Source organism: Brachionichthys hirsutus, chromosome 8 (genome assembly GCF_040956055.1).
Source record: "Brachionichthys hirsutus isolate HB-005 chromosome 8, CSIRO-AGI_Bhir_v1, whole genome shotgun sequence".
Taxonomy (NCBI): domain Eukaryota; kingdom Metazoa; phylum Chordata; class Actinopteri; order Lophiiformes; family Brachionichthyidae; genus Brachionichthys; species Brachionichthys hirsutus.
The window spans coordinates 7,685,321-7,707,466 of record NC_090904.1 but is presented as its reverse complement, the minus strand read 5'-3'; the positions used below and the strand labels follow the sequence as shown (position 1 = coordinate 7,707,466).

General features: G+C 42.5%; 4 protein-coding genes across 4 annotated transcripts; all 4 read left to right on the top strand.

Annotated features, from left to right (window-relative positions):
• The first annotated feature begins 121 nt into the window (after nt 1-121).
• fbxo42 (F-box protein 42) lies at nt 122-5,949 on the top strand. The gene is made up of 11 exons (XM_068742706.1): nt 122-157; nt 851-1,057; nt 1,896-2,166; nt 2,302-2,418; nt 2,615-2,749; nt 3,204-3,357; nt 3,447-3,557; nt 3,930-4,026; nt 4,184-4,240; nt 4,350-4,466; nt 4,548-5,949. The coding sequence occupies exons 3-11, from the start codon at nt 1,902-1,904 to the stop codon at nt 5,604-5,606; spliced, it is 2,112 nt and encodes a 703-aa protein (XP_068598807.1). The 5' UTR covers nt 122-157; nt 851-1,057; nt 1,896-1,901; the 3' UTR covers nt 5,607-5,949.
• Nucleotides 5,950-8,290: 2,341 nt separating this feature from the next.
• On the top strand, nt 8,291-11,733 carry slc25a34 (solute carrier family 25 member 34). Its single transcript, XM_068742085.1, has 5 exons — nt 8,291-8,758; nt 10,352-10,417; nt 11,028-11,180; nt 11,275-11,409; nt 11,545-11,733. The coding sequence occupies exons 1-5, from the start codon at nt 8,291-8,293 to the stop codon at nt 11,731-11,733; spliced, it is 1,011 nt and encodes a 336-aa protein (XP_068598186.1).
• Nucleotides 11,734-12,726: 993 nt separating this feature from the next.
• LOC137898089 (transmembrane protein 82-like) lies at nt 12,727-14,750 on the top strand. The gene is made up of 7 exons (XM_068742084.1): nt 12,727-12,742; nt 12,983-13,111; nt 13,212-13,284; nt 13,353-13,554; nt 13,661-14,078; nt 14,302-14,486; nt 14,617-14,750. The coding sequence occupies exons 1-7, from the start codon at nt 12,727-12,729 to the stop codon at nt 14,683-14,685; spliced, it is 1,092 nt and encodes a 363-aa protein (XP_068598185.1). The 3' UTR covers nt 14,686-14,750.
• A 2,256-nt stretch (nt 14,751-17,006) lies between these two features.
• On the top strand, nt 17,007-21,244 carry fblim1 (filamin binding LIM protein 1). The gene is made up of 8 exons (XM_068742821.1): nt 17,007-17,082; nt 17,341-17,682; nt 18,445-18,623; nt 18,844-18,934; nt 19,046-19,215; nt 19,799-19,977; nt 20,235-20,355; nt 20,465-21,244. Exons 2-8 carry the CDS (start codon nt 17,343-17,345, stop codon nt 20,573-20,575), a joined length of 1,191 nt encoding a protein of 396 aa, XP_068598922.1. The 5' UTR covers nt 17,007-17,082; nt 17,341-17,342; the 3' UTR covers nt 20,576-21,244.
• The last annotated feature ends 902 nt before the right edge of the window (nt 21,245-22,146 follow it).

The following is a 22,146-nucleotide window of genomic DNA, read 5'->3' as shown; positions in this document are numbered from 1 at the left end:
CCGACTCACGGCTGCCTGCCACTTTAAATCTAGCGTTACGTCCACCTCGGCGAATCAACCCGACCGCTGACGTCATCACGTCGGACGGAAGAGGGAAGCAGACGCGTCAGTTCGAGGAAGTGCAACACGAAGGGGGGACGTGCGATTAGAATACTTGGTACAAAACAAGATTAGAGCCGCGTGAAAATGTTGTTTTAATTCTGATTTTAAAAGCAGATATTATGGCTTTTATTGTAATTTTACTAAGCGGATTCCTGTTTTTAAACCAAAATTAGAGTTGCAGAATAGGATGTGAAACTTTAGTTGTAGTGACATGAGCGGAGCATGAGCGCCATCTCTTGCATTTGTTTTTGTCTATCGTTAATTCCTCTAGAATCACAATAACCTTTATACATTCTTAATACAATTATTTTCATGTCGTGAACGGCTGACATGCATATAACATGACTTTTGCCCGGTATAGCGATTAGTGATTGATTCAGTTTCTGATTTACTTCTTAATTTCTTGAAAGACTTTCCATTCAACAACTGGGAAGTGGTCACATGTTTTTTTTTTAAATATATAAAACGTGCTGAATAAGCGTTTCAAGTTTATTATTATTATTCAAATGAAAAGTCAACTTCTCAATTGCGAATTCTCACATTTATTTTAGGTGTTCTATTCCAAGAATAGATTTTGAAATCTGGGGGTCAATGGTAAAAATAAAAAGTTAAAAATAAGTCATCTGATATTTTAGACTTTATTAAATACGGTATTCAGATTTAAATATTTTAGATTCACATATGCTTTTACCTTAAACATTTTTGTACAATTCATGTCATCATTAGTATTGTGTTGTTGTCCGTCCAGATATTGATTATTGATGGCCTAACAGTCGGACCCACCCTGGTCGTATCGCTGCTGCTGCGGAGGAGGACGCTGTTTAAAGAGCGGAAGATGGCGACTGTTTGGAGGCTGCAGAGGAACCTCCGGAGCTGATGTCGGGGGGGGGGGGGGAGAGGAAAGCAGTGGAAGGATACACGTTCACAGCCCTCAAAGACTACGTCCACAGCAACGGTGTGGACAACTAGTGAGTTAAAGTGGCATATTTCTGGGGCAAACCTTAAATGTCTTGCAGTAGGAAGCTCCTCCTAGCCACTTTCCAAGCTAATGTTAGCTAAGATTAACAGCTGTAGCCGAGACTGAAGATGCCAGCTAGCCTGTTAGCTAATGGGGGGGTGTAACGTTTGCTAAGGTCGCTGTCCTGATGTCCGCGTCGTTTTAGATAGTAGCGTTGTCAATCGGGACAACTTATAAGAACTCTTAAGTCAATGGTATCGATTGCGCCATTGCCTTAGGTGTAATATATGTGTGCTACCGATAGCATAGCTGGTCGTGGTCAACTAGCAAACGCTAGCCAGCGCTTGCTAATATTGTCACTGTGAGGATGGAACGTCTTAATTCGTCGACAGGCAGTTTTCCACCGGTGGACAGTCACTGCAGTAATGGTGTTTAGCACGAGTGATTCTTCACCGAGACGCGTGCCTCCATGAAACGCTTCTTTGATGGTTGGTTTTAGCAACGCAGCATAGCATTATTTGTGGCTAAAGACGTAAGAGGGACGTGCTGTGTATGTGCAGCCTCAAAAAGGGCACCACCCGTTTCACAGAATGGATTTTGATCCAAGCTAAGGTTAAATGCTACACGTTGTGTTGGTGAGCAGTATCGCTGCGTTCACGTGTAGTTCCAAATTAATAATCCATTCTCATTAGGGGTCAGGGGTGAAATTGACTAGTCTTCGAGCAAAAGGGGTGACATTTGATCACCGCTAGTCTACCTAGTTGGAGCGGGTAGTAAACATTGTTATGAACACAAGTCCGTATATCACTGGCATGTTTCCCCCGTGTCTTAACAGATAACAATGTCCCGTTCGCCTGACAATGAGGACGGATGCTTCGTTGCCATGGATACTGAAGACGATGGTTCAGAGCCTGCTGGGATAACAGGGGAGAGAGAGGCAAAGATGGGGTCCAGCCGACAAGAAGGGATCGTGGACTGTGGTGGAGGGAGAACAATGGCGGAGTTGCCAGAGGAAGTCCTCGAATATATTCTCTCGTTCCTCTCACCTTACCAGGAGCATAAGACCGCCGCGCTTGTATGCAAGCAGTGGTATCGCCTCATTAAAGGTATTCCATTGACACATCCATAGTCATAAAGTGAAAGTTCAAAATGGATACAAATGCAATCATTGTCCCCTTGATTATTAATATATATATATATGTTTGTGATCCCATCTTACACTAACATTTTATCTGAGCTAGGTGTCGCCTATCAGTGCTACCACGGTTTCTTGAGAGCCGTCCAGGAGGGAAATATCCAGTGGGAAAGTCGCACGTACCCATATCCAGGAACCCCCATCACTCAGCGATTCTCACACAGTCAGTATATACTGCTTGGCAATAATCAATGTCAAAATGAATCGCACGCCTTCTGTACAGTGTTAAATAATTTTTTTACCGTCTTACGTATAAAGACACTGAGATTTCTTCCACACGTGATTTTATTTTGAAAGGTAAAAACCAAGAAACGGCGCTTCTGCTTACTGTTTGGTGTATTTGTCCCTTTTTTTTGCAGGTGCATGTTATTATGATTCAAATCAGTCCATGTATGTGTTTGGGGGTTGCACTCAGAGTAGCTGCAATGCTGCCTTCAATGATCTTTGGAGACTTGACCTCAACAGCAAGGAGTGGATCCGCCCTTTAGCCTCAGGTACGAGTCGGTAGCGTAGCAAACGTCGACAGCTGTCAGAGCTCTTGATATGACGTGCAGCTTGGGTAAAAGAGTAACTTTCAACGGACCCTGGGAAGCAGTGAGAAGGGAAACTACGCTATATAGTGTCGAGGTGCTTCGCAGCAGAACGCTGTTTGAGGCGGTGGTGATAGGTCCATTTGAAAATGATTCCATATTTCTGTCATTACTGTAACCCGTATATACAGCATACTGTGCATTTTATGAAATAAATGTACTATGTCAATGTATTGTTTTTTGTTTAAAGATGTTTTTTCCTATGTAGTAATGTATGAAGTAAAAAAAAAAAATTAACTTGTGGGATTAAAAGAATGTACAATTTTTTTTTCTCCACTCCAAAGACATTTGAATATTTTCATGTATACAAACAACCCATATAGCTGACATTTGGAGTCTATTTGCTTCTGTTTTACAGGCTCTTATCCATCTCCTAAAGCTGGAGCGACTCTCGTGATGCACAAAGATCTGTTGGTGCTGTTCGGGGGGTGGACCCGCCCCAGCCCTTACCCGCTACACCAACCAGAAAGGTTTTTTGATGAAATCCACACATACTCTCCATCAAAGAATTGGTGAGGGACACATCAGTGTTAACACATACAGCCTGTAGCTTTGATTTTTCATCGTTGACTTTTGTCCATTTGTGTGGCTGTTTCCTCAGGTGGAACTGTATAGTTACAACGCATGGACCTCCACCTATGGCTGGCCACTCTTCTTCTGTAATTGGAAACACCATGGTGGTGTTTGGAGGATCATTAGGAGCACGTCAAATGTATGAATATCTTACTTTTTTTATTTATTATACAGTCAAAGAAAAGCTGATCACCAACAGTGAGGAAAATAAGTATTTGAGCACCCTGCGATTTTGCAAGTTCTCCCACAGGGGACAGGAAAAAAATATAACATTTTAACATTGAAAACTCCATTCATGGATTCAAATATCAGTTAAAAAATACACATAAACTCTGATTCACTTTTACTCTTCATAGTTGGTGTATAAATATGCAAAGACAAATGTGGGTGATGTAAGTCCATTTAGGAGGGGAATGAGCTGCTTGGCGGAGGTCTGCGCTCTCACAGTGCACATGTCAACTTTAGGTCTCAATCTTCGACTGTTGTCTTCTCTTTGGATGGTCCTCATTAGGAGTAATGAAGTCTGGGTTCTGGATCTGGAGCAGTGGTCCTGGTCCAAACCTCCCATATCTGGCCCCTCACCCCACCCACGAGGTGGCCAATCACAAGTAAGCAGGCTTTGACATTTGGGCTAGAAATACATTTCTATTCTGTATGTTGGGTTTTTCTTTGCTTTGTTTTTTTTTGTGTGGAAGTTTATGACACCTTTACCCACTCGCGCTACAAGTAAATGATTATATTAATTAATAAGTGCTTTTCTATTAGATTGTAATTGATGATCAGACTTTGCTCATCTTGGGAGGCTGTGGTGGCCCTAATGCAGTAAGTCTGTTTGTTTTTATTTCAGAACAATATATATATCTTCATAACTTTTCCATGTGATTGGTAGAGATGACAGCTTTGACTTATCCTTGTGCATTTTGTGTGAAAGCTCCTTAAAGATGCCTGGCTCCTCCACATGGACGCTCCGCCATGGCGATGGCAGCAGCTGCAGGTTGAGAACGAGGACCACGGGGCCCCGGAGCTGTGGTGTCACCCAGCGTGCAGAGTGAGTTTCTGGGTCGGGTTTGTCCGTGCGTTATCACTGTGTGTTTTCTTTCTTCCTCTCATCTTGTTTGCCTACTTCCAGGTGGGGCAGTGTGTGGTGGTATTCTCACAGGCGCCGTGTGGTCGTGCACCGCTTAGCCCGAGTCTTAACTCTCGGCCCTCCCCTATAAGTGCCACGCCGGCTCCCCTCGGCCCTGAACCACCTTCCCTGCGGTCTCAGTCTCCCGTTCGCAGCGGAGCCGCCGGTGTCGTCCTAGGAGCTGTTGAAGAGGCCCCGTGTGTAAATGGGCGATGGGGCACGCTGAGACCTCGGCCTTCAGCGAGGGGAAACGCCAGAGATGGGAGCCCTTCTTCATCTCAGCAACCGTCTCCGTCTCAAGGCCCAGACAGTCCTCTCGCCACGCTCCACCCTTCACTAAATGGATCATCGCCTTCGCCGCGGACAAGCCCAGCCCAGGCTGCATCTCCCCCCTCTCGCCCTCACCTGCCTGCCTCAACAGACTATGACTGGGAGTCTTCCTCATCTGCCACCCACAATGCTGAGGTGCCCAGCACTAACGGTCTCCACACACCCCCTACAGGCTCTCCGTGTACCCCCCCAGGAGCCGTGTCTCCTGCTGCCTTAAGACGAGGTCTAGAAGCAGTAAAAAACAAATCTTCCTCATCTTTGCCATCATCATCATCGTCATCATCATCGTCTTCCCTTCAGACACAGGGACCTTCTCCTGGAGGAGGAGCAGGAGGAGGAGCAGGTCCTCCTGGAACCCCTCCATCATCCTCCAGCCCTCCACAAGCTGTTGGAGCCGATGGACATGCTATCCCACCTATTGCAAGGCGTCTCGGCCATCACCCTCCTCAGAGCCTGAACGTCGGGAAGCCGCTGTATCAGTCTCTCAACTGCAAGCCCATGCAGATGTACGTGCTGGATGTGTCCCGAGCCAAGTCTGCTGCGCTGGTGTCCTGGAGAGTCTATGGAAACGGGACCCCGTCTGCCGTCACTGGGCCTCCCGAGACCAGCCTTCACACAGTAGTACAGGGAAGGGGGGAACTTATCATTTTCGGTGGTCTCATGGACAAAAAACAGAATGTAAAGTACTACCCTAAAACCAACGCCTTGTACTTTGTACGTGCTAAAAGGTAATGCGGCTCCAGGTGGGATTGGGGAAGACGGATTCCCGCACGAGGGAATTAACACACAAGGCCTTTTCCTAAAGAGAGGATTATGGGTAAAGAACATGATCATTGTTAGATGTTCCCCCCCCCCCCTTCAGATTCACCACTTTCCCTTCTGCCTACTGGAAGCATTCAATATAAAACACTTTAACTACACTTTGCTTTATAATTTTCTTTTCTTTTTTATGATAATTTTGTGCGAGTTGGTATGCGTGAATGGGTTTGTTTGTGTTAAAGGCTGCAGCGATTAGAGGGAACAGGATGTTCTAATGTTCTCCCATGGGACATCAAACGAACATTACTGACCCCCCCCCCCCCCCCCCCCCCCCCCCCCCCCCCCACCTCTGGAATGGAAGAACAGATCATTAACAGAAATGTTTGACAACTACCTTGCTTTTTGTATCATTCTTTAACCCTGCTATGTTTACATTTAAAATGGTGTATGCGCGCGTGAAGAGTGTGTGAGGAGTGGTGAATACATTGATGTGTGTCGGAGACCATGGTGGGTGACATATGTGGCACTGTACTTTAAACATAGTTTAACAATAAAGTCCATGTCTGCTCTGTAAAGCTCCCACTGTGTTTGTGTGTGTGTTTGTGTGCGTGTGTGTGTGTGTGTGTGCTGTTGCTGCCTGACATCACCGTGTGACATCACCAGTGGAGCGTTTGTTGTCATCAGCCTACCTACCAACCTCCATAAGCGATGTTGAAAGTGCTTTACAAATGGGAAAATTGAGCAAATGATAACTTCATCAGTTCAGTACTTTATGCCTTATATGGGAAAAATGTCCAAGCTGGATATTTTATATAAGGGGAAAAAAAACAATCTCCATCTATTGTTCTGGGCCCAAATTTAATGGGTTCTAATCAATCCTTATTGCAACGTTTGTGAAATGTGGCCCCATAATCTTTATTCAGCAATGATGCTGATCCAGATTCTGCTCCATCAGGGTGACTGAATCTAGAGTTGTAGATTTTACATACAATTTTGTCTCCACCTGTTGGTCGAAGTCAACAAATGTAATTAACGCAGACATGAAAATGTCGGCACAGTATTACATATACAGGCATGAACTTCTTTTACAGAAGCACAAGGTAGATCAGGCGAAGCTTTTATTCAAATTCAATGTGCAGAGGTTGGAAGTTAAACTGTCGGTTAATCAGAGGGGATATTTACATCCTCATTTAGTTAAATTTAGAATGGATGTCGTATTGGCATGGTTTGTCTAAATTTAATATACAACCTTGAACAAGCTACCGGTAATTGAATATGTGCCAGTTATTTTGCATATCCTCTCTATCTACCTAGAGTTCATCCTTTACATCATTTAGATCTTAACTATATGATCTTCAGGTCAAATTAATCAAATCCTAAACATACTAACAAAAAAAGGAAGAAAACAATTGTTTTTTGACTACTGAATAATTAAAGTTACCAGAATAAAAAAATAACTTTTGCTCATATTTCTTTTATTCAATCATCCTACGTTTGCAACCTCACGTCTCCGCAATGAAAAATATTCAGATGAGACGTATTAAGTACAAGTATCAGGACTTATTCCAAATGTCATTTCCAGCCAAAACATTTCACAATAAAAATGTCTGAATTAAATTGGATCAGATTTACTTCGTTTCTCCTTTTTCTAAGGTCAGGATTTTTCTTTCAAACAAAACAATGACCTCTCTCTCTCTACACCCATATACACACACAGATTAATAGATCGATAGATATATAGGTTAAATAGAAGCTGTTTTTAGTTTGTTTCAAATATTATTGTACTCTAACAAATTAACAGTTTAAGACGTCATTCTGAGTCTGGTTCCGTTCTCTACTTTCCTTCCGACATTCAAACATCACCTCTTTGACCAAAAATGACCTTTGACCCAGAGAACTCCTATAGGACTGGCACAACGGGCGTGACAGAGCAGGGTCATTTGATTGGTCCAGACTCACGGATCTGGGGATGTGGCAGACAGGCCTGGAACGGGATTGGCTCTGAAATTGAGTGGGAGGAGACATTTGACAATGAATGTGCTTAGGACACATTGTTGACAGTGAGAGGAGAAAGAATGGAAGAATGGAGCCTCACAATAACAGTGAAAACTGTGAGTTTCTGAATGAAGCAAGTGAATTTGTTTTTGATATTTCTATTGTATTTCAGGTCTTGTGCTTCTTTGTGTAATTGTATGTTGGTTAACTGGAGGAGTGTTTTGTTAAGGTCAAGTCAAGTCATTGAATTCCATTCTGCAAATTTAGAGAGTTATAATATTGGGAATATTTGTGACAGATTTTTTATCTGTCGTGCGAGGAGCTGAAGGATTCTACCAGGACTTTTTATGCACTCGCATTCACTGTCTTTGTGTAGGCCTTGAAAACACGCCTGAATGTCACAATTCACCAATGTTAACTTTAACATGCTTACACTGTGTTGCTGATGGTGCCTTCTTTCCACAGAAGGACAACGGGACAAGGGACCAACTAACCTGCTGTGCCATAGAATAAACATGCAAAACAGATAAGAAATGAGCTATCAGCTGGGTAGCATTTCTTTCCTGACTTGTTCTGCACCAAGTACAGTATAACCCCCCCATTCCTTGACAAAGTAAGGCAAGGGGGACGAGTTATCACAGGAACTGAAAACACCTTCAAGAATGGCCGCTGCTCCGCTGCAGAAAACCTCACCAGAGCAGTCTATGCTAGTTCAACCTGCCCACGGCATGGCATCCGCTGTGTCCCCTATGCCCCCGGGTGTCTGGCCCCCTCTGGATTTTGCCCTTGGTGCTCTTGCCTGCTGTGCGGCATGTATTTTTACCAATCCTCTGGAGGTCGTAAAGACCCGCTTGCAGCTTCAAGGCGAGCTGCGTACACGGGGTACCTACCAGAGACACTACCGTGGGGTCCTGCAGGCCCTCTGGGTGGTGGGCCGCACAGATGGGCTCCGGGGCCTGCAGAAGGGGCTCTCAGTGGGGCTGATCTACCAGAGCGTGATGAACGGCGTGAGGCTAGGGTCCTATTCCTATTGTGAAGCTTTTGGTATTACCTCATTCCATGGGGGGAGTCTCCTGTCAGGAGCCGGGGCCGGGGCAATGGGGGCATTTATTGGCTCTCCTGCCTACCTGGTAAGTCAATTCTTTTTTTTTGCTTGTGACCATATGAGAAGCTGTCCCCTTTCAAAGATTTATAAGGAAAGAGCAAATATTGGGGAGAATGTCGGCTAGGACATCCTCCTTTTGGTTTCTCATATACTGCACTGGGTGACGCCATACATTTATTTTGTGTCCTCTTGTGTCCTATTTGATGGGAACTGTTGCTCTGTAAGGAAATAAAGGTTTTAAGCAACTGATTAAATCAGTATTTTCAAAATGTATTGTATTAGACAACAATACGTGTCAAAGATTACAGTCACAAATTATGCATCCTGATTTCTTTTTTCTGGTTAACATTTAAATTATGTCTCCTAAATATTGTATGAAATTTCCACTGTCTTTTTATTTTTTATTTTTTATTGTATCTGGTTAAAAACAAAGTTTAGGAAACTGAATCTCAACATTCGACTGAGTTGGTTAAACTCAACTTTTGTAATACATGTAAAACAACACCAATTAATGAACAGCCAGACGGCTGATATTCATTAAAGCTATGTGGAAAGATGATATGTGTAATTGTCTTCCAAAGTAATTATCAAATATATTATTTAGATGTTTTCAGCGTATCACATACCTGTGAGCAGAAATTAGACCATGTTTGCACCTGTTATCTATCACCACTGACAATCCCTTCATGGAACCTGCTGGATCACCCTCCCCTGAGCTAAAACTCCATTGTAACGTAGTAATACATCAAATTTGTGAACCGATCAACAGTAGGCAGTATTTTAAAGTTCATTTATTCATCTGCTTGAAGAGGAGATGATCATATTTGTCTCATATACAGCTGCTTATACAAAATATGGGTTGCGGGTTAGGCCAGAGCTTATCCTAGCTGACTGCGGGCAAGAGGTGAAGTACACCCTGGGTGAGTCGCCAGCTCACTGCAGTATTTAATGTAGTTATTTATTCAAGTTGGATAAGTTAAATTCCATTATTACTAGAAAATCACCCCAGAGAGCACAGACCTCCGCCAAGCAGCTCGAATGTAAACATTCATGAAAATTCAATGGATTTGTGACAGTCACCCATTCAAATCTGGTCAACCTTTATTAATATTTGGATCTGCATGAAATTACAGACACTCATATTAACCCCTAAATAGGCTTGATTAAATAAAATAAAATAAATCAATATTGACGTATTAGAAGGTATGGTTAATCCCAACCCCCAACCCAATAAAACCATTGAACATGTACACAAACATATCCTTCCTGCAGAAGTGCAGTAAGCACTGGTGATTAAAAAAAAGAAAAAAGTCAGTTCAAGCAAATATCTTTAAGATCTTTATATTATATATGCAACAGTTAGAGTGAAACAGCTGCAATGAGATTCTTATTCAACAATGCACGAAACATATGTTGAAACTAGAAGTCAAGCAAATAAATCAAAGACATAAAATAGTACCGGAGTCAAGGCAAAGCTATGGTCTTAAGAGACTACAGCTAAATGCTTTATTTAATCATGTGCTGTAGAATCATATTGTATAATTTTTTCAGTCTTCTTGATCTCCCTCTACCTGGATGACTGACAACTTAAAATACACGTGCTGTATTTTCTAAATAGGTGAAGACTCATCTGCAGGCTCAAACAATGGAAGCCATAGCAGTGGGCCACCAGCATAACCATCTGGTAAGTGTCAAAAGCTTCATGAAAAGTGTCCATTCAAAAAGTAAATTATGTATGTATATAACTCACAGCATTACTGTGTGAGTTTCCCATCCCATAGGCCTTAACATGCCTGTATGTCATCACAAAATCAGTCATAAGTTGCCAGCCTATTCATGCTGTCTAATCAGCGTCTTGATATGCCACACCTGTGAGATGTGATGGATTCTCCCGGCAAAAGAAGAAGTGCTCACCAACAGAGATGGAGACCGATTTGTGAACAGTATTTAAGAGAAATGGTCGTTTGTGTTTCTAGAAAAAGGTTTTAGATCTTTGAGTTCAGCTCATGAAAAATGGGAGCAGAAACAAAAGTGTTGCGTTTATATTTTTGTTCAGTGTACACACATACATATATTATCTCATAATTGTGTGTGTGTCTATTAGTTTTAGACATTTTGGGGTATTTCATGTAAAGAATTTAGTTGCATACGGGTACTGTACTTTGGACTTATGCTTTGTACTGGTGCCGTATCATGTAAGAACCAAGTCATACCGGCTGGTTGTATTCAGCGATCCATGCAATGCTTGATATATAGCAACAATTACAACACACCAATGTGTTTTCTACCATCAGGGAGTGCTGGATGCCTTTCTTACTATCTATAGGAGAGAGGGTCTGACTGGCCTTTGGAGGGGAGTGAACGGTGCCGTGCCCCGAGTCATGGTGGGATCAGCGATTCAGCTGGCGACCTTCGCCTCAGCCAAGGACTGGGTGTCACATTTCCAGGTATGTGTTAGAAGCGGCTGCCATGTTCGCTAGCAGATGTAACCAAACAGGGGGCCCCCACTCCATTGTTTGATAATCATGTCTTACCTTGCAGTGGTTTAGTCCAAACAGTCGGCTGACAGCCTTGGTAGCTGCCATGATCAGTGGGGTGGCGGTGGCCATCACCATGACGCCGCTTGACGTCATCAGCACGCGTCTGTACAACCAGCCAGTGGACGAATCCCATCGGGTGAGGTTAAGGGAGCTTTAGTTTTGTACACAATAATGATTTAAAAACTATTGTCAGATAAAAAAAAAAGATTTGTGGAAGATGCCACAAAGACTGAACTGTGTAGTTGAAATGTTGTTTCTGTCTGCCTATCAGGGGCGTCTGTACCGTGGATTCTCCGATTGCATGCTGAAGGTGTGCCGAGCCGAGGGCCTGCTGGGCTTGTATAAAGGCATGGGCCCTGTCTTCCTGCGTTTGGCCCCACACACGGTGCTCAGCATGCTGTTCTGGGATCTGATGAGGCAACACGCAATGAAGGACACGCAGAGCTCGAGAACTCGCTGAGACGTCCTGCCTGCACATGACTGACTAGACTGAACGTAAAGCAAATGATCTTCACCCTGGTTAATGTTTTATTTTTTTTGCTGAGGGTTACATGTGAACATTGTAATGACTTTCATGTGTGTACTGTAAACATGAAGCTACAGTCAGTGGCTGGTTAACTTATCTTATCATGAAGACTATCGCCAAGTAGCTTGACTCTTTCCAACTGGAACAAATTCCACCTGGTAGCACCTCCCAAGCGCAGCAATAAATATGTTGCACCTGATAGGTCATATCTGTGTCAAAATGGAATTGATAAAATGTTAATTAGGCATTTTTCTTGACCACAACAATAACTTCTTGGAATATTCACTGGTTGTCTGGCGACTGATTAAAAACGTTCATATTACACATTCATTAGGGAGTTCTAAAGGTACTGGGAAGTGTATTTCATTTCATTTAAGGACCTGGGAGAAAGCAAATAAATACATTTCACATCATTAGCCTCATAGCATGGTTGTCCATCATCAATAGGCATTGCCTAAGACTTAGGCAATTATCCTATTAGGCTAACGATAGGTAGAACTAGTCCTTGAAGCAAGACAAATATGCACTTCTTGATAAAGACAGACGTGTTGCACAGACTCAGAAGCTCCAATCACATTTCTCTGACATAAATAAACTTCTTGAAATATCAGGTGTTCCTTAATACCTCAAGTAGTACATTTACTGTACATTTATAATTAACTTTATTGCACATGACCTGGATAACAGACCTGGATTGTTGAACATAAGCCCTTTGCACTGTCTGTTATGGACATATGAACTACTGGTACCTAAAGCCATGAATACACTTTGTTGTTTTTAATGACAGAAATTGTAACCTATGGTTCTTTTAAACATTCGAACTGTAATTAATAACAATAAAACCATTTTGGACAAAATAAGTCAAACACATGTTTTTATGTCCTCTTAAGCACAAAGTGCTGCTTTTTTTTTAAATACACATTTCAAATGTACTGTGAGCAAGGTGTGATTTCTGCATCGACCCAGCGAGGAGGTGATAGTGGCTGATCTTTGAGCGTTATTGATCTTTTTGTTTGGAGTTTCAGACCTTTTTAATTAGGAAATGATTAAACTGACAAAGCCACTCATCCCATTTGACCTTTGAGCTGAGACACGGAGGACAATGGTCAGCATGGGACAATGAAGAGAATGTGCTAGTTTGTCTTGTAGGAACCGAGCATGAACTGACGCTGTTTCTGATCAGGCTCTTGGTTCGGCGTAGCCGGAGCAAGTCGTCATAGTGTCATAACAATGTTTCTCCCCTTCTCGTGGATCCTGGGAACTTCTGAATGCACCATGTTTGATTCAAACCCAGGTGACCGTTTTTTCCAAGGTGAGGTGAGACTATGTTTTCTTTCCCAATGGCAACAAAAATACTGCATGCAAAGTGTCCTTGTCCAGTTTAACTCATTGGTTGGGGCTATATTTGAAAGGTCTGGTGGGGGCCTGTGGAATATCAGTGCTGTGCAATGTGATGAGAGTTTACTACTTCATTGAAACATGCAGGTGAGTTTATCCTATAAATACACACAGATTGATGTAGATTTTTGTACGTGCAATATAATCATTGTCAGTTTCCCTTTGCATAGTGATTCTGAAAATGAATGCAAAGGAAAGTCACCATCACCTGGCAAACTTCTAAAAGCAACGTGGAGAACAACTCTTCAGTTCTGGCTCACGGCGATCCTCCTGTCTCTGGTGGGTTCCAGCGTTTCCTCTTTGATAGTGCTGGAATTCTGTCTCCGAGCTGTTTTTGCCTGGCAATCGACAGAGATGGTGCGTCCCTCAAACACACGAACAGAGCAGATTGCACTTGCTTTACACTCATATCCAGGTTTAGCTTCCACATCTCATACTCCTCGCTTTATCTATCTGAAATCAGGAGTCCAGCGGTAGAGGCTCAGACCTGCTCCTGGTCCAGTGCCAGTTCTCCCTGGGCTGCGGCCTCACCTGCACTCTGGCCTTCCTCCATCAGGGGGCTCTACACAGCTCCCTCGGCTTGTTCCTGGCAGCTGCTCTCAGTTGGATACTGGCAAGCATCAGCCACAGTGTGTGGAGCCATGTGGCGAGACTCTACCCACTGCATAGCGCAGAGCATTACTGTGGCACATGCATCGCCCTCCTGACCTCTGGACATGCCATCCTGGCTTCACTGCAAAGAGCGGTTGTCTTAGCGTTTGCTGTTGGGGTTGTGGCCTCCACCGCCATGGTTTACGACCACTTCCTTTCCCAGGAGGATGCGCTGAAGCTTTGGACTCCATTGACGCTCTGCTACACTATGCTGGTGGTCTATGTTCAAGGTGACGGTCGGGTCAAATACTCATGGAATTAAAGCAGCCTTTTAGAGAGACTTGAACAATGAAAATCCATCAGATCACTAACTATTGAATTTTTTTAAAAAAAGGCAAATAAAATAGTTAATTAGTTAAAATATAACAATTTGAACAACCTTTGTTGTGAAACAAAGCTGGAAGCAACAACCTCAGGATCGACTGTGTCATCTTTCTATTTCAATTTGCATAGAGAGTCAGAATCGACAGACTGCCACAGAGGCCCTGTTGCACACCGTAGTGCTGAGACTGGGCGCTCTATTGGTGCTCATGCTGACTGTTGGAGACTGGTCTGATGTCCTCCATGTTCTCATTGCTCTCCTGGGTGAAGTGCTCTGCCTGTGTGCCTCTCAGGATCTGCTGCGAGCTGTGCTAAAGGTCTGTAGAAATCATCTCGTCCACTCAGTGGTTCTGTTAGGCTATTCTTTTCAATTCATTTCAAAAATTGTTAATTGCATTTGATATATCACTACGAATGAAAATATGAGTGATGTGTGTGTGTTTTCAGGAAGAAAACACGAGTCCCAGCGCCGGGTCCGGTAGCGAAGAAAGGGAATACAAATGGAGAACAAGATGACAGTTGATGGCTTGGTGGGAATCTACCCCACATACCGACTACCTCTGATGATAACGTATGCCAGAAATTGATTTTATAATGTATTAAAAAATGTGTTACTGTTTACTGACTTGTTTAAAGTGTCTTCTTTAAAGTTTTGAGGCTCTTGTGCAAATGTGATTATTGCAGACAGCTGATTTATATAATGTTGCACTTGATTATGTATATAATGGAAGGATATATTCTGGATGGTGCCTAAATGATCTTATAGTGGTTTTCTGTGCTCGTTGATGCCTCCATCCCCACTGGATGACATCAGGCAGGTTGTACCAGTCCATGAAGGGGAAGAGCTGGGTCACCTTACAAATCAATTTTATTATATTTTTGGTGGTGATTTTATTGCATCTGTTTGTTTTCTATACTTATTAATGAAGTTAATAATTCTGTTAAAAAGGAACAAAACACAGATTGTAATTTTCATACAACACAAACTGTTCAAACCAATTTGTGGACGAACACAGAAGTGCATCTTTAAAATCACTGACTTGAGCTTCAGTAGGAGAGTTATTCTATTCTATTCTATTCTATTCTGTTTATTCCATTATATTCTTGGAGACTTACATATTGTGCAGAAAGCCTGAAAGAAAGAAAACATTTAGAATGTGTGTGTTTCTTGTGGAAATACACAACAGGAGTTGACTTGTTGGAAATGTTGGACCCAGCCTTTTTTTTTTGTTTACTATTTTTTACCTTTACTACTGACTAGAAATCAGGACAACTATTCCAATGTTCCACCATTTTAAATCGCATCCCAGGCTTCTCACTATTTACTGTTGAAAACAGGCCCCTTCTTTTGCTTTACTAGCTGTACTGTCTCTTGGGGAACACTGGGGCAGAGCAACAGCATCTCTCCCAAGGGAGAGGATTTTCCTCTCCTGCAGATGTTCACAATTTGGAGGTCAGCTTCAGTTGTGTTTCTGAACAATGCAATTGTCACGTTGTTTCTTCTTCTTCTTCTTCTTCATTTCTCTTAATTCTTTTTCATTGCTGCCACGGATTACAGTAAAAGTAAGAATTCAGAGGGTTCAATGGGGCTTCTGGCTGCTGGTGGGCGGAGCGTGGAGGCCTGGGGATTGTGTCATCAGTAGGCATGCTCCCTCCTGCAACCGTGACTTCACTGCAGCATTCCTTTCCACAGAGTTGGAACAACAGAGACCCCCATCACTCTCCTCATCTCCGTCTCCTGTTCACCCGCTCTCACACACATTCCTGCCTCACCTTTCTTTCCAACTGACCCACATTTATCAGGAAAGTTTCATTTAACCTTCAAGTTTCATGCTTTTGACTCTTATGGGAGTAAAAAACCCCTCTCTAGCTTTGGCTTTGGAAACTAACCACAGGGTTCGTGCTGATCAGATGATCTGGTGTTGCTTTGGTGGAGAGCACCAAACATAACAAAGCAGCTTTTTCATGGCTTTCTCAGACATCCCCCCCCCCCCCCCTGCTCTCCTAATACACCAATATCTCCTCTTGCACAATGCCCTGATTCATTGCACTGTAACGCTGCTGATCCTTTTGCATTTGCTCTGAGCGGGACAGCTCCATCGGAGGAGTCCGGCAAAGTCGGCCACAATATTGCCAGATGCCGGTCAGGCACAAATGGAAACAATGCTTGTGACACTGATAATGAGTCAAGGCTAAAGTGATATAATTTAAGTGGGGGGAAGGGAAGAAGGAAAAAGGGAGAAGAAAAAAGAAGGCAGACTCAAGAGGCAGGAAGGGGAAATAAAGTAGAACAATGAGGCAGAGCTGCACAGGAGAGAGAAGGGAACAGTTACAGATAGAGAGCTGCTGGAAAAGGCAGGTACAGTCACATCCTGCAGGCATGCAAATAAGATAAAGGAGTGGGAGGTGGCTCTGTGTCTCTGCTTGTCTGTTCAAGGGTAAAAAAAAAACTACTGCGATACTTTATATTTGATCTGTAGGTGTCTCGCTGGCTGTTAGTTAGATTGCCCAACCTCAGCCTGCCTTTGTGTCAATGTACATGCAGGCCTGTGTGTGTGTGTGTGTGTGAGTGTGTGCGTGTGTATGCCTGCCAAGTTTTCATACTGGGTGAATGTGTCATGTTTTCTTTTTGTTGCACATTGTTAGAGATTAATTGCGCACCTTTTACGGTTGGGAGGGATGTGGTATTGTCGTTCAGCCAGAGAGGGAGGAGGGGTCGGCAGATGAGAGAGCTGGGGAGGGAGGTGCAGAAGGAAAAGGAGTGGCCTTCTGCTGATAGTTGGACTCTACCGGAGTCAAGCCTTCTCTCGCTGGCAGCTTACAGGAGGGGAAAGCAAACCAGAGGTTTGAGATATAGAACAGGGAAGTACAAAGACGAAAAGACAGTCATCTGCAGGCCTCAGCTTCTCCCAGGTACGTAACGGCAGCGGAAACAGAGGATTCAGATTTGTGCTTCGTGCCTTATGAACTATTCTTTAGGGGTAATGAGAGATGTGAGTGGATGAATAGAAAAAAAAAAAAAAGATGTGATCATTTTATGTGTGTTTTATTTTTATATTCTATTGTTCTTGGTGTTGAGCAATTCAGTTCTAGGGTTGTACTTTTAACTGTACAAACAACTTTTGTATACTTGTGAATTATTTTGTCCTCCTGTATGTGGCTTTTATACAGTTATGGCAACTGCGGCTCCACCAAAAAGAGTGGTATCTTCTTTCTTCATCACTCTGGCCTCTCCTCAGCGAGGGACTGTGACCCAGCAGCAGCAGCCAGCGCTCCAAACTCACAGCAGAGACAAGCAGCATGCCTCTGTGCGAGTCAGCCCGACTGACAGCATCCCCTCCATCAGGCACAAGAAAGAGGGCCACTTACAGGCTGAACCTTACGGTGGGCTCAACCGCAATGGCAAGACTCAGACGGGAGCTGCAACCCGAGGTTCAGACCCTCAGAACCCCAGGGCCACCCGGCCGGGGCTCAGCGGAGGAAAGCTGCAAGAAGATGACACCATTCCTCCAGGTATCACTGAGAAAACTTGTGTCTTATAGATTCAAAGTAGTGCACTGAATAAAACATGTAGAACCTGAAATGTGTTAAGAAGTTGGCCCCACATTCAGCTGATTCTGCTGGGGGCCTTTATCGTGTATTTTAGAAGTGCTCTTTTAAACCAGAAGGTGGTGGAATACCCAAACCACACATCAAATACTGCGCAGGTTAAAATGAATTGTGTTTCTTTCCTGACTTTTATTACAACACCTCTGGTATTATGTAAATGAACTCCATCAATGAAACTCTTCAAAGTGTCTTGGGCCGGTCTACAGCATGTTCTGTTGAGCAGGGCTCACCAGAACTCTGTAGCCCACTACTCGTCTCTCCTGCCAGCGTAACACACCCCAGACACAGCTTGGTCTCGCAGTTGGCCAGTTGCATTGTGGGTAATGGAGGTGCCAGGTTTTGACAAGTACAAACAATTTGTGGCATTAAATGAGCATGTTGCTGCTTCTGCTGCATTGCTATTCAGATTTTGTGAAGTCAGGAGGAGTTCATCTTATTTTATTTCATGATCAATATTCTATATTTTCTCTCCGAGTCTTTGCTGAGTTTCTGTATACATCTGAATATACAGCCACGGGTCTTTGTATATATTTTAATAGTTTTCATATTAATGCCATAAATGTCAGTTTTTATTGAAAATTGAAAGCATAGGGGAAAGCAACAAATAGTCTTTCATTTTTATTTCATTAGATATCAAATGACATGCAGTGTGCTTTTCTTGCACAGAGAACAGAACAGAGGTATTATCTCTTCCTCCTCCTCCTCCTCCTCCTCCATCTGCTGTACTGCCTTCATCCCTGGGACTATCATTCTCTGAAGAACCCGCTCTTCCTCCACCTCCCTCTGCACAAACAGCTCACTACCACCCTCCGACTCCAGCCCAACAGCCGGTTTACAACACAGAGGTATGCCCGCTGACATCGGCACCCTTTGCATTACTTACATGTTCATGTTTACAACTGTCATTTCCTGTTTAAACACTTGATCTGCACTGTCCTTGATAAATCTATCGAGCAGACAAGCATTTTTTCCCACAGTGAAGTGGGAAGCGAATCCACTCTATTCCTACTTCTAAGCATGACTCATGGCAGGTTAAAGTTCTTTAACATGTGCTGTATATTTAAGGAAGAAACAAGCACACCATCTAGTGGGTTAAAACAAGATGAATCCTCTGAGATGCATCAAAATGGCCAAGACACGAGCAGAGAGAATAAAGGTAACATGATCTCAATTTCCATTTTTACCACTGATCTTCAAACACAGGCCCTTTTAACAATACACATATGCTCTTATTCTGCTTTGGAATGCGTGTTTGTGCGCCGTGCAGATGTGTGCGGCTTCTGTCGAAAACCCGTGGCTCTCTCGCAGCCTGCAATCGAAGCGCTGAACAGAATATACCATGATGGTTGCTTCCAGTGCAGATCTTGTCATATTCCCCTGGCTGGTAAAGAGTACTACAACAAAGCCGGCATCCCGTTGTGCACAGACTGCTACCAGGTAAAGTCGGTGCAGCTTCTACTATCGAAGCTGCAAAATGTTAAGACAAATCTCTATAAAGATTTTTCATGCCACTTTATTGAAAATCATGCACGCTTTACTTATTCTGCTTTCCAAAGACTGCAGTAAAGATTTTTTCCCCTCACATTCACATCAGTTGGGATTTTTCTCATATTTGGTACGTCTACTTTGCTTTTACAAGAGCATGAAAATAAACTGTCAGACTTGAACTTCATCCACTGACTTTAAGACTGTGCTAACTGTTGTTAGCGTGAAGGTCATCATTGCATTGTGTAAGTCTAGACTCTAGTGGCACCCACAGATTGTGGGATGTAAAAGATAAATGCAGAATAAGGAGGATGGAAAAAATCATTTTCCAGTCTTACTTTCCTGTCAGCTTATATTTATTCTTCACAAAAATGTACAATAACCAGTAGCTTACTCAAAAAATAGTTTTAGCTGCATATCATTAAATATGGCCAGCGGACTGCAGCTGTTATACAGATGAGATATTAATGTGGCAGAATGTAGGCTGCACGTACAAACGCATGTCACCATTGACCGTGGCATCCCCATCTCTTAGGCCAGCCTGGAACTTTGCTGGGCATGTGGGGAGGCCATCACAGATCATGTGATCCGTGCACTGGAGAGAGCATATCACCTTTCCTGTTTCACCTGTGCAACGTGCCAACAGCAAATTGGAGAACAACGTTTCGCTCAAGGAGAAGTTGGAGAAGTTTATTGCCTCCAGGACTATTACAGGTATGAGATTCAAAAATGTTGATTAATGTAAATATATATATATATATATATATATATATATATATGTATTTCATACAGCCCACCTACGTTAAAATTATATTTTCCCTTCTAATAATGCTTTTCATTCCAGTTTACTAAGTGTCTCCCTATTGTCTTCTATAGCAACCTAAATAGACTGTGTGTCTAAAAATTGCAGCCAAACTTTGTCTTATTACCTTGTCCCATATTTCTTACCTAAAATGTTTTGTTTTTTAAAGGAAGTATGCTCCGAAGTGCAACGCCTGCAAACAGCTCATCATTCCAAAAGAAGATGGGACTGACAGCTATAATGTAGAATGCCTGGGGCACTCCTACCATGAGAACTGCTACAGATGTGAGGTAGGTGCTCTGCAAGCGCAGTGTCCTGTATGGACACTGTGAAAAGTATGCAAACACACAACTACACGTTAGTCACCACTAATCAATGAGTGATTGATATTTTCCACAGGTTTGTCTCATCCAGCTCTCCCCTGAACCAAATGAGAAGGGCTGCTACCCTTTGGATGGAAAGATGCTTTGCAAGCCTTGCCATATGAGCCATGTTTCAGGACAGCACTAACACTGGCTTCATAACCTGAGTTAAACTGCAACTGACCAAAACGGAGTCCAGCTTCACAGACATTAGGAGGCTTTGCGTGTGCATTTAAGACCTTGGAGTAAAAATGTCATGCGTGTTGTCAATAGAACAATGAGGAAAGGTGAGAATTTCTCACGCTATATCATTCTCTCTAAGGGTCCTCCTATTCTGCTTTTGTACTTGATCATTTTGCACATAATAAACTCTAACTGCACCAAATATATTTATGCAACATACTTTTCAAAAAGTGTACAACAATATCCTTTGAATTTCAATTTATCTCAGCCCACATCTCTTTCTATCATGTGAACTTTTTATCCAGAAAGCAACTACCGGTACAGAGAAAACAGTTATATAAAACTATAATATATTTCATCTGAATGTAGGCTCTGTGGCACATTTGTAAGAATCACACAAATGTTAAAATAAATAAATTAAGCAAATCAACTAGTTCAAATGATTTTTTTTCATGTGTAAAGACAACTGTGACTTGCTCCGTCACTAAATCTTTACTGACAGGATGAAAAATGCATGCTGCGAAATACATATAATATACAAATAATAACTAATATTGGATACAAACATGTGAAATTATTACAAAATAATGTTTATTATGAAACAAAAATTGAAGGTGTTTCTAATGTGTGTAATTACATTACCAAATTCATTTGCTTCAACAGCTTCAAACTAAATTTACATTCCGATATTAAAGTCTTATCAATATTTCTTCTGAATATTTTTGTTTAATTTATGTTCTGTATCCGAAGCTACTTGTTTGTGGAATTACTTTTTAAAAAGCATTTATTAAAAAACATATTTGAAAAATATTTTGAGTTTTTTTCGTCTTTTAATTTGTTAGAGAAATTTTACAATGGTGGTTTTTAAATTGCAAATGGTTATTAAATGTGTGTGTTTGTAAGTATAGTGTAAGTATAGTGTTACTATCTATAGAAGCCACTATCTTCATCAAAGTCTCAAAGCTACAGCTTAGATATTGATAAAGGAGAGAGGAAACAATAGGTTGTGGTTGGACAATGTGCACTAAACAAAACAGACAAGAAAACAGTTCAATTAAGGATCTACTGGATGTAGAACGAGAAGGAATACATTAAGGGAATTAACAAAAAAGGGTTTAGTGCGTTAGTCAGTGCGTGCAGGGGATACAGGTATATAGAATACGATGAATTAGTCACTAGTTGGATTGGACATTAACGTAAAGCATAATATTGATTAAAGGTTTAGATCATTCTATCTAAATCCAGATCCGCACTCCGGGGCAGAGCGCGGCGGTAACGCATCAGCGAGCCGGTTGCCAGATTCCGAAAAGCTATGGAAGAAAATATGTAATCCAAATTTAAGATTTGCTTCCATGCAAAATAAAAACACATTTCAGAAGTCATCGTGCACGCGCACCACACCAAGCCCGCGGGCGTGACGCACCCGCCGAGACTCCAAAGAGCGAGGGACGCGCGCATTCATGTGCGTGGATCGAGAACGCAAGCGCCTCAAACTAATCGGGCAGCAAGCAGCCTGCCAGGCCCGGATTATTCACG